Here is an 18,523-nt window from a genome sequence, read left to right as displayed (position 1 = left end):
AGAGAGTTTCCACAACCCGATACAATAATAATTTAGCTAGATGCATCATCCACCCAGCACTGATTCCCAATATGAACAGCAAGGAAACATTGCGGCTGATTTAACACACTCACTTCACAACCAAGTTGTAAAAGTCCCAACAGGGAGACATCACAGAGAAGCAAAAATCAAATAAAAATGTCCATAAGTCTCTTTTGCCCTCTCTGTAATTAACTTACAGTAGAAAGAGACTTTAATGTTACAGTAAATCTCACAGGATGGTCTCAGACACGGAGTTGAGTGGTCGCTCAACTGCCTTTCAGATTCATGTTGATTGGAAAAGTGAATAAAAAGTGGAGCTGATTGAGATGTTTCCACCAGTTCAACCTGAACAATCGGCCGATATCCCATATTTTTTCTAAAGTGACAGTTTCGGGCGCGAAATACGGGATATCGATTGGCTGTTTCGGTTAAACTGGTGTTAAACTTTTGTTTCACAATTCTGTGTGGTTCTTCAATTTAAGCTACACCATCATCACAGCTTGTTCAACCCATAGACTGTAAAAAAAGATGGACGACCCACTTTCACTCTCTTCAGTTTTGAGTAAAGAATGTTAAATGTATTTTAAAGTCTATGGTTCAACCACACAACACACAAAATGAAAGGCTTCTAGACTAGTATATCATCTCTGAGGCCAGCTGTCCTCTTATTTGTCATGTGACACTGAAGAGATTCAGTGTGACCCTATCACTCCCTTTCCATCATGAAGAGACACAGACACCCTCTCATCTTCTTTACCCCTTCACCCTCAGGATGTTTGTTGCTGTTTTGGCTTGACATGTTGGCTGACGCTAGCTGGTCAACGGGAAGGGTAATTATGAGAAGACTAAATTACAGTGACAAGACAGTCAGTTTATCTAGAGTTGATAGCCTCTCACTAACCTGTAACCTAACAGGATTTTAGAAATCATAAAAATCCATGCTGTTTTAGGCATTTTTAAATTAATTTGGGAAATTCAACTAATTGCAGCTGAAATGCATTTCTTCTTCCCTAGTAATGCTTCTTTTTATTGTTTTCCCAAGCCTTATAATATTATTGAACCACTATTACTGTTGCTGTACTATCCTTTTTATTCCTCCTAATGATGCACAATAAAGTATTTTCTTTTTGTTTTCCAAATCCTTGATCTGTCTTACTAACTTTGAACAACCATTTTATTCCCATATAGGGCTGACATTGTCAAAAATAGAAATACAAAGAAAAAAAATACAGCTAAACTAAAAGCTCTGCTGTGCTTGTCTGTGAAAAAAATAAAAAATAAATAAATAAATAAATAAACAGAAATGAGAAAAAAGGGAACTCTAAAAGCAGATTCTCTTTCAACTTCTGTCAAGTGTAGTTAGGAACTAGCATTCAAAATAAAGAAGAAAAGCTAAGAGGCAGGACTGGGAAAAGCATTAGAATTTGCCACTGGTCCCCTTGTCCTGTATATAGAAAAACATTTTCATCAGTTATTCAAAAAGCATTTGCACAGCATGCACTACAATGTTCAGTTAATATGTACTTGAAGCTCTCACTTTCAATGCAAAACATATTAGTACATGCAAAGACGTCTTCACACAAGCCTATGTCCATGCTTGTGTGGTTTTCAAGTGGGACTTTCCATGAAGAGAGAAAAAATGCACTATTTTCAATAAATGGTTTGGAGCTTAACCTTCATAAAATGTTGATCATCTACCTCAAGAGGAATCTGAACTAAATTTTATATGAGGCATTTTCTATTCATTTGATTTGAGATTTGCAATTTATGCAGTGCTGTTACCAAACTTGGGCACTAAAAACCCAAATGTGTGTTTCTAGCAATAAAAAATGTAATAAAATATTAGAATATAAAAAAAAAAAAGCCAGAATAGGCAACATGGTTGCACATAAGCTCCGTAAATAAGGGTCACTATAATTAAATAATGTTTTATTATAAAAAAATAAATGTTATAATAATATTTTATAGTATTATAAACAATTATACATTATGAAATTAGTTAATAATAATCCTAATAAAATAAAAATAGTAAAAATGCACTGAAAATCAAAACATTATTTTATTTCGTTTTAATTTCTATTGTCAAACCTCTAATGTGGGATAGACTTGTATGACTACTTTAGGCCATTTAAGAATAAATCTAGCTACTTTTCATGCTAACCTACTTTTATGTTAGATAATAGTTCTCAAAGCAAAAATGTTGTGCCTCTAGTGTTTTTTTAAGTCCTTTTGTATTCATAGAAAATGTAATACAAAAAGTAGTAAACAAACGTGAAAAAAGCTTAAATCTGAAAAAGTATTTTTTTTCTTCTTATACAGGAACTGAACTGATCTGTGCACAAACACATCAATCAATGCCTGGCACTGTACAAAAATAGAAAACTTGAAAGAAGAATGAATGATTTTTAGTTAATTTGAAGCCAGGCATCTCACTGCCAGAGAATCTCAATGTTACATCAATAGAGACAGATGAACTTATAGCTCAGCAAATTAGCTCTTTACCTGAGCATTGGCTTATTGATACAAGGCAAAACTATAGTGAGTCAGCAGGAGCTGGAGCAAAATACAATAAAAAAGCAATTAGCACTATGGAGGAGCACATTACAATGAATACTTGACTGCTGGAAGTGCATAAAATTTCTGTTTTCTCACTTTTCCTCAGGTGGTGGTTTTGATAAAAGAAAAAGTCCGTTGTCAGTTCCGAGTTCAGCAAATTGTTAAAGTGTGAAATATTCTTCCATGGCAGCACAGAACAGTAAGTTGAGTGTCAGTCAATATCAATTGGGTTCACTGTGTAAAAGACTTTTTCACTTCACCAAAATTTAATATCATTCATGTCTTATCCTGGCATGAGGCAGAGGAGGTAAAATGAATCTGGAGAACACGGGTGACAGGGTCACTATCTCATTTGTAGTAGAATTCGGAGGTGAGCAGATAAAAGGGTTTCTGACATTACAACTTGCTTATATGGATCTTACTTTAATCACAGCATCAATTATTTAAAGTCATCCCTGGTCCAACAACAGGGCAAGGTTTCCATTTTACTTTCCGAAAATGTACAATGCATTTGCCTGCAAAACAACTTCTGTATCTTTTATTAGTAAAAACGTTTGGTGATGGATAAATTCCCGCTTTTGCAGGCGAGATACTACATATTATGATATTAAGTGAATTGTCTCGTTTTAAAGTACAACACCAAGCTTGACCAGTCATTACAGTTCGGTTAAGGTTAGTAATTCAGAAGAGAACATTTTGGCTGTGAGGTCTCACTAGAGGTCTCACCTTGTTCACACAGGCGTCCCGTGAAGTGCAGAGGACAATCACAGAAGAAAGACGAGGCTCCGCTGGGCAGAGAGACGGGCCGACACACTCCGCCGTTGAGACAGATCCCCCGTGGGCAGACAGGTGAAGGCTGGGTGGGTGGGAATATTCTGATACGCCCGCCAGGAGGGGCTTCCTCTGTGATAAGCTGAGGAGGGGAATCTGTGGAGTTTGCTGGTGGGTCATGATGCCATGGAGACCTACAGTAAATAACGGTAGCAAATGAAAAGGCGAGGATTAAAAATGGATCCAATGAAATACATTAGCATGAGGCAAATTTACTAATCTGTAATCAACTGCATTTATTTCAGAGCAAAAACAACAACAACAACAACAACAACATGCATTTAATTCACTAACCACTTGCAATCCAGTTTATCCAGGCAAATTATTCACAATTACTCCCTTATTTACGAAACTCAGTGATATCTGAGCCTAATCACATCATACAAATAATCACTTTAAAGAGATAGTTGTGGCAGGGTTGTGTGGCATTCATAATTTAATTGAGAATGCTGTTTAAAGTCCAATTCAATTCCGGAATTTAATTTGAGGTACCAAACAGGATCCAGAATAGCAAATGACATTCGAAGGACATAGAAATAAAATGAATTTAAAATCCAAAGAAATTCACATATCTAATTTTGAACAAGAAAACTACACAGACAGACAGACAGATACATGTAGATAGACAGACAGACAGAAAGAGAGATAGATAGACATACAGACAGATAGATAGAGATAGATAGATAGATAGATAGATAGAGAGACAGACAGACAGACAGACATATAGATAGATAGATAGATAGATAGATAGATAGATAGATAGACAGACAGACAGACAGACAGACAGACAGACATTCAGACAGACAGAGACAGACAGACAGACAGACAGACAGACAGATAGATAGATAGACGGACAGAAAGAGGGACAGAAATTTAGACAGACCGATGATAGATAGATAGACAGACAGACAGACAGACAGACAGATAGAGATACAGACAGACAGACAGATAGAGAGACAGACAGACAGATAGATAGACATTCAGACAGGCAGAAAGAGAGACAGACAGAAATATGCGTTTTTGAGCTTCATCTACAACCTAGCACTCAGAAATTACCCAACAAAATAAAAAATGAGTATGTGGCAAGCAGGGTGAGGCCGAGAGCCGTGGGAAAGGAGCAAAGCCAGTGGTACGAACTTTATGTTCATTTTGTTGTTTGTTTAATTGGTGATTAAAGTTTTGTTGAACGTTCGCCGGTTCCCGCCTTTAACATTGTTATATACACCACGCAGATTGACAGAATTTTGTGGTACCTGATTTGCATAATTTAGTGAAACAATGCAGACTGAAACAATGAGGGTGCATGAGGGTGAGTAAATAATGACGACGTGAATATTATGTCAACATTCATCACAATGAGTTCTGAAAAATATATTGGCCAGTTTCTCCAACTCAGCTTAAGTGCATTATACTAGACAAGCAATATACACTTTATAATGTTAAACAACACTAATTATTAGAACAAATAAAGGCATTATACAGTGAGAAACTTTCAAATCTCAGTTATGCCTGCATATCAATCACCTCTCTAATTAGCGAACACTAAATCAGCTCACAGAACAACCATTATATATCATTCTAATGGCCCTGATTGATGTTTCCTTTAAATTGTAAGTGAGCACCATGTAAGATGCCACAAATTGCAGTTCATTTGGAAACCCCATCTCCACATTCCACTCCAATTCCAGACAGATGAAAGAACAGAATAAATAATATATGATAATAAAGAGAGACCGCAAATCTATCTCATTAAAATATTAACAAGTCTGTGTGGTCACCAATCTCATGCTTGATTCAAGACTCATTTCCTACTGCTTGGTAAAACAGTGCTTTCTACAGAAAAATCCAAAGTCAAAATGAGTGCTTTCATTTTCTTGGAAACATTAATACACAACGTGTGAAGCCAAACACTTAAATATCCCCAGAATCTCACTCTTGTTGAGCAATTTGTTCACAGCATGAATGTACAGCACCTGTGCACTCAAGTGACGTGCTAAATTATAGTTTGGGTGTTTGATAGTCGGCTGACAAGGCTGGCAAATAGCATATATCAAGAGTCATGAGGCATCAGGAAAAAATTTTTTTTTATGGAAGCAACATAGTAGAGTGAACATAATATCGAACTATCGAAGCCCCGAAATCAGTGTTGCCAAAGCTAATTCCAAATAGTAGCTAAAAAAAAAAACCCAACTATATAGGAGCTACTTCAAGTGTCAAAATATTTTCAAATATATTCCTTCAGATTTAGAACTATTAGATTATAATTTGTCATTTATTCAGAACAGAATTTATCTGGCTCAGTTACATTGAGGTTTATTGAATGAATGAATCTTGATCAGGGTGACAGCATAAAAATCAGGGTGACAAAAAATGCAAATTGAAAACAGCGTTGAAGTTCAGAATTTCTCTATAAAAAAGGTACAAAATGCTGTCGTCAAATTTCTACAGTGACACAAATCAGTGAATAATTTCTTTTTGAACAAACTGATTCAATAATATGATTAATTTCAAATGAATTTAGACTCCCCAACACTGCACAGAATCGTATTGATTCCTGATGGAAAATCAGGTTCAATTACCTGCAGTTGTCAACATTGTTCCTGGCAATGGAATGGTCCACATGGAATCTTCTGAGCTTATTAATTTCGATTATTTCAATGCAGCCGGTGTAGTTGTGGAAAGGCTCGGCTTCCTGAGGGAACACGGAACAACAAAGTCTCAAGCAGTTTTTTCAGAGGAAAACAGAAAACATCTCAGACCTAAGGGTGAAAACGAAAAACGGCTACAAAGCAGCTATTCTGGGAGAAGAAAGTGCCGTACAACAAAGAGGTTGCATTTTAAGGCACAGTTCACCCAAAATGAAAATTCATTATTTACTCACTCTCATGTCGTTCCAAACCTGTATTCTGTTGTTTCTCCTTGGGAACATTTTTACTTTCCATACAACAGTTTATAGTGACCAAGGACTTGCAAGGACAAAACACAACAAGAAAAGTGCTACACATGACTTGTGCACTAAATTCCAAGTCTCAACACTATGCGATAGCTTTGTGTGTTGAATATCCTGAAATTTTTGAAACTCTGGAACTACATGAGTGACTAAATAGTGAAATAACTTTAATTTTTTGATATACATTTAAAATTGATACCCACAAAAAACATACGTATTTTTAAAAGTGAAACTTTTCGCTCAAATAATAATAATAATAATAATACATTATTAATATACATAAATGCCACAAATGCAACTGAATGTTTTTTCAAAGGCAATGAAGATTCTTCAAATGAAAGAGAAATGGCTTATGAAAAATTACCTGAAAGAGAAACTGCATTGATGCATTGATATATATATATATATATATATATATATATACAGTATATATATCCTCAATTTCATTAGCAGTTCAGTGGAAAGAGAAAAAAGCATGTGGATCCAATCTTTGTTGTCTAGACGAATACATCTCACCCTCTCCTTTTTCTTCTCCTAACAGTATCTCAAGTGCCCGTGACCTGCTTCTAGCTGCCTGAAGGAAAATGAAAAGTGTGCCTGCTAGTTTCCAAGAGATTTATCACTGTCAATATGTAGACCTTGACAGTTTTTTGAAGCCCTCTGAACCAGTTTTTAGTAAGCTGAAAATTACTGTAAAATTCATGTCCATTTTAATCCAAATTAAGCTGTTGTTATCTCTGTGGTAAGTGGTCAGGTAACACGACACAAACCATCAATCTTTCCCAGTTTCCACTTTCTCAGTTGACTTGTCCACAACCTTTCCAGTCATTTGCTAATACTGGATAAGGATTTTTGATTTTTTTTGATTCGTTGTTTAATCATTCAGACCAATTTGTGAATCTGTTTGATTCAAAAGAATCTCAGCAAAAGTGAGATTCACTACCAACCCTAACATTTTTAAAGTGTCCCAATTATGCAAGTTTGAAGCTTCCTAATTTTGTTTTGGAGGTCTCCTACAATAGGTTTATAATACATCTAAGGTCAAAAAACACTTTAATTTTCTCATAATATACATTGCACATCACCTTATTTCTCAAATATTCTGAAAACGGTTTGTTTGAAGATTCAGTCTCTCTAAACCCCTCCTTTCCTACTACTCTGCTCTGATTGGTCAGATGGCCCAGTCTGTTGTGATTGGCTGACAGCTTAAAGGGCATGTCGGAAACGAAACGCCCATTCCCACATCTGAATTTCAGCTCTGTAGGCTTCCTCAGCGCTTAATACACAGTAACACGTACAGTAACGATAGAGTCGTTTTTTCCCATGTCATTTCCAGAGTTCTTATCCTTTTGAAGAGCAAGACATGTCTACAACACGAGCCAAACTCTTCCAGGCCTACAACTACAGTGTTTGAGGGCGGGTCAAATTAGACATTGTTCACGGGCAGCCAGTGAAATGCAAATTTGTTACATTAGCCAATTTTTTCACCGTCTGGCCGAACGGTTCTAAGAATGGTAAGGAAAGGTTCTATTTATGTTTCTATTTGAGCTTGGTACAGCATGGCACACTTGGTCCGGAATTCTAAGCACGGTTTGCTAACCATGTTGAACCATGCTGGAAAAATGCGTGTAGTGATGTCGCCACCCAGGATTGGTCACTTGTCTGTTGCCTGGCTGCCATTTCTCTGTAGTTGGCTAAGCACGCTATTTGAGTGACGTAAACACAAATTGATAATAAAATTAAAAGAAATATCGATTCTTTCTTTTAGGAGACAATAACGTTATTTGTCGTGTACTTTGATTTTTTAAATTTTGCAGACCTTTTACATGAACAAACAGCTATATTACACACTGCATGCGCAATAACAAAGTAACTGGATTGAATTTGAGATCATTCAAATACTGGATATACTTAATATTACATTCCCAATTAAGAACACTTTACATTTTAAGGAGGCATGAACACTTTGAAGCCGGTCACACACCGGACGCGCAGCTCAGCGCCGCGCCGCGCCACGTCTAGGACAACTGTCACCTGAAAATCCGTTAGCATCAGCAATTTTCTGATTTCTGTAAATAAATATAAAACTAAATGTATATTGCATCACAGGGTTAAGTCCGTATATACATTAACTACGATTTGAGACACATAAATGTAAATTTAATATAAAACTATGTAAATGGCGCTCTGTGGCGCGGCAGGATTTTGAACACGGTCCTGAGCCGTTGCTGGGCGCCGCGGACAGACGCCGCCGGTGTGTGTACTCTCATAGAGAATAATGTGTTCGAATTTAAAAGACGTGGCGCTGCGCGGCGCGGCGCTGAGCTGCGCGTCCGGTGTGCGACCCGCTTGAGTTGAAACAACTTTTGTTTTTCACTGATAGACTACTGTTCAATAGTTTGGGATCAAGAAGAATTTCTTTTATGTTCATCAAAGGTTGCATTTATTCGACCAAAACTACAGTAAAAAGTGCAATATTGTAAAAAAATGTAAAAAATCTTATATCATTTTTTACTGATTTCTATTTTAAAGTATTATTAATATAAAATGTAATTTATTCATGTGATGGCAAAGCTGATTTTTCAGCATCATTACTCTAGTCTTCAGTGTCACATGATCCTTCAGAAATCATTCTAATATGCTGATTTGGTGATCAAGAATAATTTATTATTATTTTACCATTGAAAACAGTTGTGCTTCTTAATATTTTTGAAAAATCACAATATATTTTTTTCAGTTCAAAACATTTATTTCAAATAAAAATATTCTGTAACATTTTTATCGGTTTAATTAGCCTTAAACTTTTCAATAGTAGTGTTCATTACATGACTTTTTCTCAGGATGTGACTCGCACAAAATCAGTTCTTACTTTATAGGGTGAATGCCAGGCAGCAAGGCCTCCTATGAAGAGATGGTCAGTTCTCTGTAAACTCACGGCTGATGTGTCGTTTCTTGGAATACTTCTGACAGTCTTAAAGCCAGAAATAGTGACTTCGGCTGCACAGTGAGAAAAATATTGCCTGTGGAATAAAGAAGATAAAAAACAAACTAAAGGAGCAGTGTGATATGCCTATGAACAAAATGTTCTCTGTCTTGTTAGACACCATCATTTCAGGCTCCTGTTTCCTGTATCTCTTCACCTAATGGCTGTAAGTGCACTCAATGAATGATCTTTAGTATTAATACCACAGACGTCTTTTAAGGCAATTCTGTTTATGTTAATAAGACACATTTGCTACGCCTAAAGGAGAACACAATTACTTTAAAAGCTAAGCACTGCTAATGCCCGCTTTATCTGTTATTATTTTCCGCTTTTAATATTCAGACCAAAAACAGGTTATGCTGAATGACTCCTAATGAATGTGTTGTTTCCATGGATACGTGAGATACAGGAAAGGCATTGAGAAAGAAAAGGCTCCACAGTGAATTCATTACCCAGTACAGCATTTAAAAAATCATGGTTTCCGTGATTTTCAACTGGAACTAACAGTCACTGTGTGATTTAAAGGCACACTATGCAGTTCCCGTTTTTCTCAAACAGCGACCCCTAAGAGTAGCTGTGGAATACTTGTATTTAACGTTACCGTCGTAAATACCACTCAGAGCCGTCTCTGCACTCTTCAGACCGCGCTTTCTTCGTTTTCTTCGTCGACTCTGCCATGATTAACGTCTGAAATGCGTGCTAGTGTCTTCCATAGAAGCTGTTTCATATGTTGTTGATGTATGTGACGTCGTGCCGTAAAGCAAGTCGTGATTCTTGTGAGATTTGGCGGGGCGCCACCTCTCAAACTTGCATTGCTGGTTTTGCCAGCGGCGTCCCCCCCCCCGCTTTGCTATCGGGATGATTCGACCTACTACGAGTTTGTTTACCATCGAAATGATTTTGAAGCTGTTATATAAGATACAAATCTTGCATAGCGTGCCTTTATGGCCATGTATGTATGTAAATGGTTTAATCTTGTTTAAAATATCAGCATATCATAACATAATGTGTGTGATACAGCATAAAAAAACACGATTGCAATTACAACAGCTGTAAATGGTTTTATTGCCAGTTAAATGCTAATTAAAACGGTAGACTACTGTTGTAACACTGTAAATCATGACAGAAAAAAATCCACTAAGCAAAACAAATGATTTGCTACGCTCAAGGGCGTCTTTCACCTGCGGCTAATTGTTTCCTCTCTTCCTTTTAAAGACATCTTATGTGTCTCGGACAGACTGTTCCGGAGATGTACCCAAGCCTTGGGAGTTTTCCAAAGCTTATTCTGCCCTTCCAAACAACAGGGGAGGAAAGATAATTACCTCAGTGTGGATTCTGGGATAACTATGTGCAGCTGGAGGATTGGCCTACAGATGCTCAGCTCATAATAGCAGTATCCCCCCCCCCCCGCCCCCCCCCAGCCTTGATATCCGTCTCCCTCTTCCCTGAGGTTCAGAGAAGCCAATCTTGACTGATTTGTTAAGCCTGTAATTCACAGGCTGTGGAGTTTTTCCTCTAGCTTTGCTCCACACCTGAGGACGACAGACCACCAGGCCCTGGACGTCCTCCCTCCGGAGCAGCCGGAGAAACTGTTAATTTAGAAGAGCTCCACCAGAGCAGCCTGGCATCTCGCCAGAGAGCCACTGGTCCCATTGAGTCTTTGAGAAGACAGTTCCCCAGCAGGACACACAGAGAATGCTCCTTTCACTTAGAAATTGCTTTAAATGCAACAATAAAGCACAGCACGGTCCTTTAAACTGTTTCACGCTTCCACTTGGTCATGTGAGACATGAATAAGGGAGTGAAACTTAAAGCACTGCACTGAACCTTTTTTTTTTTTTAATCTTTTTCCCTGTGGTCCACCTACATTGTTTTGTGCACAAAAAACGGTTGTTACTGAATTTTACATGACCATTTTTCACCCTCTCTGAGACTCTCAGTCTTTTTTTGTGCCTTTAAGAATTCGGTAACACTTTATTTTGATGGTCCACTTTTGATATTCTGTTGACTATATGGAACGTTGCACCTACATGCCAACTAACTCTTATTAGAGTATTAGTAGTAGAGTATTAGTCTACTGAATATCTGCTAACACTTTATTTTGATGATCCCCCAACAGACATTTAGTATAAGTAAATTTGCAAGTACATGTCAACGTACTGTACTAACCCTAACCTTTTTTTCTACTAACCCTAACAGTCTACTAACACTCAACTAATACCCAACTAAGAGAGAATATAGTCAACAGAGTGTGTTAAAGGGGACCATCAAAATAAAGTGTAACCCAGATTTCTAAACGCCCTCTTTACCACGGTTGTGCAAAATTCAGAATTATATTCGGTTCATGAGCTTTAATTTGAATCGAGCTTATCATGACCCACAATAGGGCTTTCACATGAAATAGCTGGGTCATTCTAAACCCCGGGTATACTGAATCCGGGGCTATGCTGCTTCACATTTCACACTGCTCATAATTTACTTGGGGTTAACAATTAATCCTGGGTATTTATAAGCTTGTACATTCCTAAACCCTGGGTTAATGTTCTTATTTGCATATTTGCAGGGTCAGTGTCATTGATTGGATGAACGCAGCATGCAAACTGTTAAATCTCTAGCATTGCGCATCCTTGTATTGCTGACTGTACTATCGAGTTTATACTGAATGGATACTTTGGATTAAAGGTAAGAATGAAATGTCTCTTTTTCACTCAAATTCTCGTGTTTTCTCTCAGCATTTGACATCTTTCCTCTCAAATGCTGAATTTACTGTTTATTTACAATGTGCAGTGTTTCCGTGACTGTATAAAGCACGCAAATATGTACGCGATTGGTTGTCTGTTGCTAAACATCTAGCTTTAACATTCCAACACCGCATTGTTTCACACTGTACAAGTTTGGTTAAGAAATTCAACACAATGCCACAAAAGACACATAAAATTGTTAAAAAACTTCAATGTTAAAACTAATGACTAATAAAGTCTATTTATTTCCTGATACGTAGAATATAATAGTCTTAAGTTCAGAACTTTTAAGACAATTCACATGTTAATATGTATTAAGTGTAAAAAAAAGCCTTTTCTGTGTAAAGTTATAGGCAATTTTACAACTTTGTTGCCATGACAATGCAGAGCCTAAAACCTCATGCCTAAAAGCTTGATTTCAAATCCTCCAAAATTGGCCTATTTAATTCCATTGTAAGTGCCTTCATAACCTTTTTTGAAATGTAAGGATAGATAAATAAAAATCCGGAATATTACTTTAAATACTAAGAGCTACCTCATTTAACACCTGGGCTGCGTTCAGCCCCGACAAAACGTTGCACAACGTTTTTTAAACAGAAACGGTGATGCGTTGAACACACTGTTCTGATGACGCAAGAGTTGCAACTATGGCAGCTGAGAAGGCCATTCTTTGTGTTCTTTGTGAAGAATTTTAGGAGCCTGATGAAGTCGGTATAAATATGTGTTTAATACTACAAAATATGCCCGATGTTACATTTACTGCACTTGCCGCCCAGAACAAAAGAGAACATCCCAATCGAGTGAAGGGATTTGTGGAAACTGAAATGGAAGCACACATCTTACCTAATTCAGACAAAAACACATCTATTTAGCCTCACATACTGACTTTATTTGTAGTTCATACTGTTTTAATACCCTGTATTTTCTTTCTCATTTTTAGGAAAAGCACTTAATTACATTGTTTATTTCTATACCAAATGTCATACACTTGCAATGAAGCTAAAAATATAAACAACTACATCATTATGTTGATATCCTATATTTTTACAATAAAACTTACTACAGACGTGTCTTCTAATATCCTCAGTTGTTGCGTATACGAGCTGCATCGAACACATTTGTAAATTACTTTCCTTGAACCCATTGTGCGAGTTCACTTTAATACCACGTGCTTTATATACATGTTGCTGCTGATTGGACTGCAGTTCTGACACACCCACCAAACAAGAGAAAACGTATCTCAAACCCCGTTGCACACTGGTGCACGCCGTTTCCAGGAAACATGACGTTCAACCCGGAAACCGTAGCAAAACGTTGCACACCGTTTTGAACTTGAACATGCCCCTGGTTAGTGAATAAGCACAATGAAAAAATTCAGCTCAACACTGAAAAAAATGACTTTTGCTGCTTGTTCAAATTGCTTAATTAAACCTGGGCAGTGCTTGTTAGTTCCCAGCATGCTTTGCATATGGTTGAATTAAGAGAGAATAAATGTTAAAATTAAGTGCTATTTTATGTTTATTTGTTTTTTTGAGAAAATGAGAAAAGGGGAAGAATTGATAGTGTGTAATTGTGTTTAATGTTCAATTACATTGGAATTATTTGAACCATTTAAATTACAGTGGGTTACCATTGTGGAGAAGAGTGGAGCATTTTGTTAGGCTGTGGACTGATTCAAATACTTTCAACTGTTTTGACTGAAGGAGCAAGTAAATCTTAGCATTTAAGATAGTAAAATGTGCTACTGCAAGCAAATCGCTAGCTATAGTCTATCAATTCAATTGTGTGTCACTAAAATAAATAAAATCTTAATGGATGAATGAATATATAAATATGAATACCTGAATCATATCAGGGAGCCTTTAAAAATTCACTTTGAGACTACTGAAATGGGTCGCTTAAAATGACTTCATTCCATGATGTTGAAGTTCCATGATGTCCTAGTACAACAAACTCTATTTCAAAAGATCAAGGAAACTTTGATTTTAACAATATGACCCCATTTTAAGAGATGGTCTCTCAATCCTGATTTTTTCTTTTCTTTTGACAATACTCTTTCAGCAAGTCTTTTGCTAGTTGGCACAAAAGTAATGACTGATTTGTGCAGCTGGTGTATCTTGGAAGCTTTTCAAAATCTCTATGAAAAACAGACATAAACAGGCTGACGCACTCAAGATCGGGAGCTGGCTAAAGCGTCAGGATGTGAAGAGGCTGTGCTGTCTCTCAGAAACTCAAAATCTGATGAAATCTTTCAATGACTGTGTGACCATGCATTTCACTTTCTGCTGAAGCGGATGAAAAGAAACAAATCTAATGGACCTGTATGAATTGTGCTTTTGAACATCAAAAACCTTTCAGCAATTTTTCAGCTCTCAGTCCAAATACCCAGAACTAGCAAATCTGGGGTTAGACTGCACCCATTACAGAGTTGAACAAATAAGAGCTGGAGAGAAATACTCATCATGTAAATGAATAATATAATGCGTATTTTACCTGTACCAATGATCTCAAAGCCATTTAATCGGCTGCCACATGTCAGTCGCCCTGTTATTGGACACTTTTTCTTGGAGAATAAATAAATCATGACTGACTATGAATAGAGCTTTACTTTAAATCAAATTATTTCTAAGAAAGGCTACCTCTACGTTACTGACCATCTGTTTCCAGTTAATTAACTTTTTCCATGTCCATTACACAAGGTAGACATCTGATTCATTTTTAACCTCTATGATCTCAAACTATTTGGATAATGGAGGACAAATTCTCTTACCTCAAATGCACCACATGCTCATTTCCATCAGCAACCTGCTGTGCTGTATTGATCCGCTGAACTCCCTCATTTTGATTGCAAGAAAAGTCGTACTGGAGAGTGTGGGTAATGTGGGTTAGTTCCATTTAATTATTCTTCATCCCATTCTTTGATCCATTATTTGTAATGGTAATGACATGTATGTCATGCAATGTATATGCATACGCAGTTTTACCTGAAGCGTTCCATTGGAAATGTAGAGTTTGATGAAGAAGACACCTTTTTTGGCACTGGTCACATACAGCAGCGTTCCGTACATGGATTCAGTCTGGAATCTCATTGTGACACTGAGTGTAGCACCAATTTCAATGCCCTCAAACTCCAAAAAGGATTTCCCAGAATATCTCCCAAAACTAATATCTGTAGGAGAGAAATGTAGGCAGTTAAACAGTGTCAGCATAGTTTTTCTCAACTTGAACAGTGTAAAGTAAAAGTCGACGTGTGGATGTGTGTTGGCTGTACAAAGCCAAAATTTGCATTGATATCAAATTATTTATTTCATTATGGGTGTTCGTAAACAAAAACAACTTTTTTCATAATTATATATAGAGTTGCATTATATATAATACAATAATATTACATCCTGCATACATGAAAATGTAGCCTTACCCAACGGTGAATTATAATGAGAATAAATATCACAGAACCTCTGTTATCATGTCACTACAAATAAAAAGTGGGCAATGCTTATTAATATTCAGTACTGTATTGTGAAATAAGAAACTGTATGAGAACATGAGTCAATAAGAATGGAGAATCTGAATAAAAATAATGAATAAAACCTGAATAAACTGGAAAAACAGGAATATAAATTAAGTCTTGCATGGAAGAGAAACTTTTGTGACAGTTATTTATAATAATTTTTTGAATATTTTAACATTTTACTGTCCGTATTTCATTCTGCCACTATCCCTTTTTAATTAAAACTGAAGAAAGCATATGAGTAACACATTATGAACACTAGAAACCAAAGAATTGATACCCTCCACATTAAATTCCCCACAATGTGCCAATATTTCTCAATTAAGCCTGTATTGTTCTACCAGTTTTTAATATTTCAGGGTTACAAAGGATCACAGTGCTCTTAAAACTATGAATATGTTAATGCTGCTAATTATAATAATGTTTAGCTCTGAGCAGAAAGAATAAGCAATGAGTATTTTATTTTTAACAGGGACTTAAAGCTAACATAAAACTAATACCACTAATAGTATTTTTGCAGTATGCAGTATGAACAGTGTATATGTTGTTATTTTTATGGTTTCCCACAATGCAATGTTCCCTTTCCTGACCTTCCATTTCCAGTGGGATTTTTAAAAATGTATATAGTCATACTGCAATACATCCATATAAGCAGTAAAAATAAAATTCTAAATATAGCTACTGTCGCATATCGCCAAATTTGTATCCTATATAATCAGTACAAACAGATTCTGGAACATGTACAAATACACACACACACGCACGCACGCACGCACGCACGCACACACAGAACATCATAACCATTAAAGAAATCAAAGGAGATATAACACAAAAAGCAATAAAATAAATATAGAACCCAAACTAAAATATTTAAGTCAATTCACAGTGTTGCCACCAATGCAATTTTGCAGTAATAAGTTCATTGCACTTTTTTTTAACCACTTTGAATTTACATTCACAGAAAATCTTGCTGAAACGTTGGCAAACAGAAATCATTATGAGTATCCGTTATATGGATGAAGATGTTATAATTAAAATTTTTACAGTCTACAAAAGTTCAAACGATCTCAGAGAAAGATTTTCCACATTTGATGAAAGGTTTTTTTTTTTTTTAATTAGAGCTATACTGTGCTTTCATTTGGCTTTCAAAAATCTGAGGGCCCATAAAACAGGTGGCTGTAAGATCCCCGTCTTTCATTTTAAAGGTCTTTTATGCTAACTGCGCCTGGTACAGTAGCTCCTTTCTCTCGCAGGAGTGTGATCAAAGCTAAGAGTGACCCATTACCTGCCATGACTTGGTACATTTAAAAAGGCAGTTTTTAGATCGCCTTTAATTGGGGGGGACAGAAGAATAACTCTCCAGAGGAAGTCTATTCCAATTAGTGGAAGGAAAGGGCCACTCGTCTAATGTTTTACTGCCGTCAGTGGATCCTCTGAAGCCACTGATGTTCACCTCGAAATGTCCTTACCGTGCATCTATCATGTTTAGACGTGGCAGAAAATAACAATCTCTAATCCTTAATGAAATCTAAAAGCATTATATGTTTAACATTTCAAAGGAAGCGCTACATGGTTGGTAGCTAAAAAGCACAGAAACATGGCAGTTAGCATTTACTGTATCGTATTTTGTAACGAAAGAGCTGATAAAGCTAAAAAGGGCCTATTTTTCTTTCAGCAAGTGCATCGTACATGAGAGTAGCTTTCTAAGAGAAGGTCTAAGATGATCTCTTTACTGCGTAAACCTCTTTCTGTCAGCTTGAGAAACTTCAGCCCTGTACAATGAGGGGTTTTTAGCAGAAATGAACAGCAACCCACATGATACTTGCAATAGCATATGGTTTTCCAAGAAAGGCACATAAATTCTCCTCGCAAAGAGAGTGAGGGACTGTCTGAGAAAAATTACACCAGCTTATTACATGCCTCATTTTAAGCCACGATATCCTGCTCTCTGTCATCCATATCAGTTGGCAATTATGGGACATTTTCAGAGACTTCCAGCCTCTTTGAGATCATTTAGGGTAGTGATGCGGACAAACTTAAAAGACCGGCTCTGACTTGAGCAATTTGACCAGAGCATTAGCGTTGGTCTGGAATTAATGCCCTTCAATCTCAAATAGTTCCTACGAAAAGGTCTCGCCTCTGGGTATTTTGCAATGAATCGCTCAATAATGCGGACTTGCCTGCGGTGTTCCTCCCTCCATGTGATTGACCGATGCTAGGCTACAAAACAGAAGCGTGCATTTGGCGATTGCTGTCACGATTAATGGACCTACAGCAGATGAAGCCTTTATCAATATTTGCTTGACTTTAAATCTTTTTAATGCAGAAATCTTTTGATCTGCCGCTGAAGGTCTCTGGGGCACTTTGCCGATTAAGTAGCTTGTAGAAAAATCCCCTTGCGTCTGCTAAGTCCTGCACTCCATAAAAGGACAAATATCTCAGAGTGAGGCCTGTGACTGAAAGAATGGAGACTTATCGGGAAACCAGGGGCTGTGATCTCTGATTAATGAGGATGAATGCAGGGTGACTACGGAGCGTCTACCTTCTCCCTCCCCTGGCATTCCAGGCAGGTTTACCAGCGCTGATGATGGAAAATTACCCCTCTGAGACTGAGCCATTCATTAATTTGAGATGCTTGTTTGGACTGATATAAGGCTTTCACGCAGTCCGTGATTGCTGCTGGGAGGCAAACTCTCACCTCATTAGCCGTTAACTCCAGATCCCTTTTTGAAATCTGCATTTCAGCCACTAACTTCTCCACGTGGTTGGCACACAATCTTCTCTGGCGGGTTCTTTAACATTCGAATCGTTCAAAACGGTCAATAGGGACAGGTGATTTCGAGCTCATTCAGCGGTTATTATCGACAGAGAGAGCTATGAAAGACACACTACAGGAAATATCTAACACAAAACTCGGTGGATAAAATAAG

The 18,523-nt window shown here is 37.1% G+C and overlaps 1 protein-coding gene across 1 annotated transcript in view; it reads right to left on the bottom strand.

Annotated features, from left to right (window-relative positions):
- The window catches only part of eys (eyes shut homolog), a 250,415-nt gene that overhangs the window by 57,564 nt on the left and 174,328 nt on the right, over positions 1 to 18,523 (bottom strand). Inside the window, exons 31-35 of the mRNA XM_079856231.1 lie at positions 15,067 to 15,251; positions 14,853 to 14,944; positions 9,228 to 9,378; positions 5,988 to 6,100; positions 3,304 to 3,542 (exon numbers count right to left, since the gene is read on the bottom strand). Of these exons, the coding sequence (XP_079712357.1) occupies positions 3,304 to 3,542; positions 5,988 to 6,100; positions 9,228 to 9,378; positions 14,853 to 14,944; positions 15,067 to 15,251 (780 nt within the window). The remainder of the gene's footprint in view (positions 1 to 3,303; positions 3,543 to 5,987; positions 6,101 to 9,227; positions 9,379 to 14,852; positions 14,945 to 15,066; positions 15,252 to 18,523) is intronic.

Source organism: Squalius cephalus, assembly GCF_949319135.1.
Source record: "Squalius cephalus genome assembly, chromosome: 21".
NCBI lineage: Eukaryota > Metazoa > Chordata > Actinopteri > Cypriniformes > Leuciscidae > Squalius > Squalius cephalus.
Note: the sequence above shows the minus strand (reverse complement) of the source record. Positions and strands in the feature narration are given on the sequence as shown.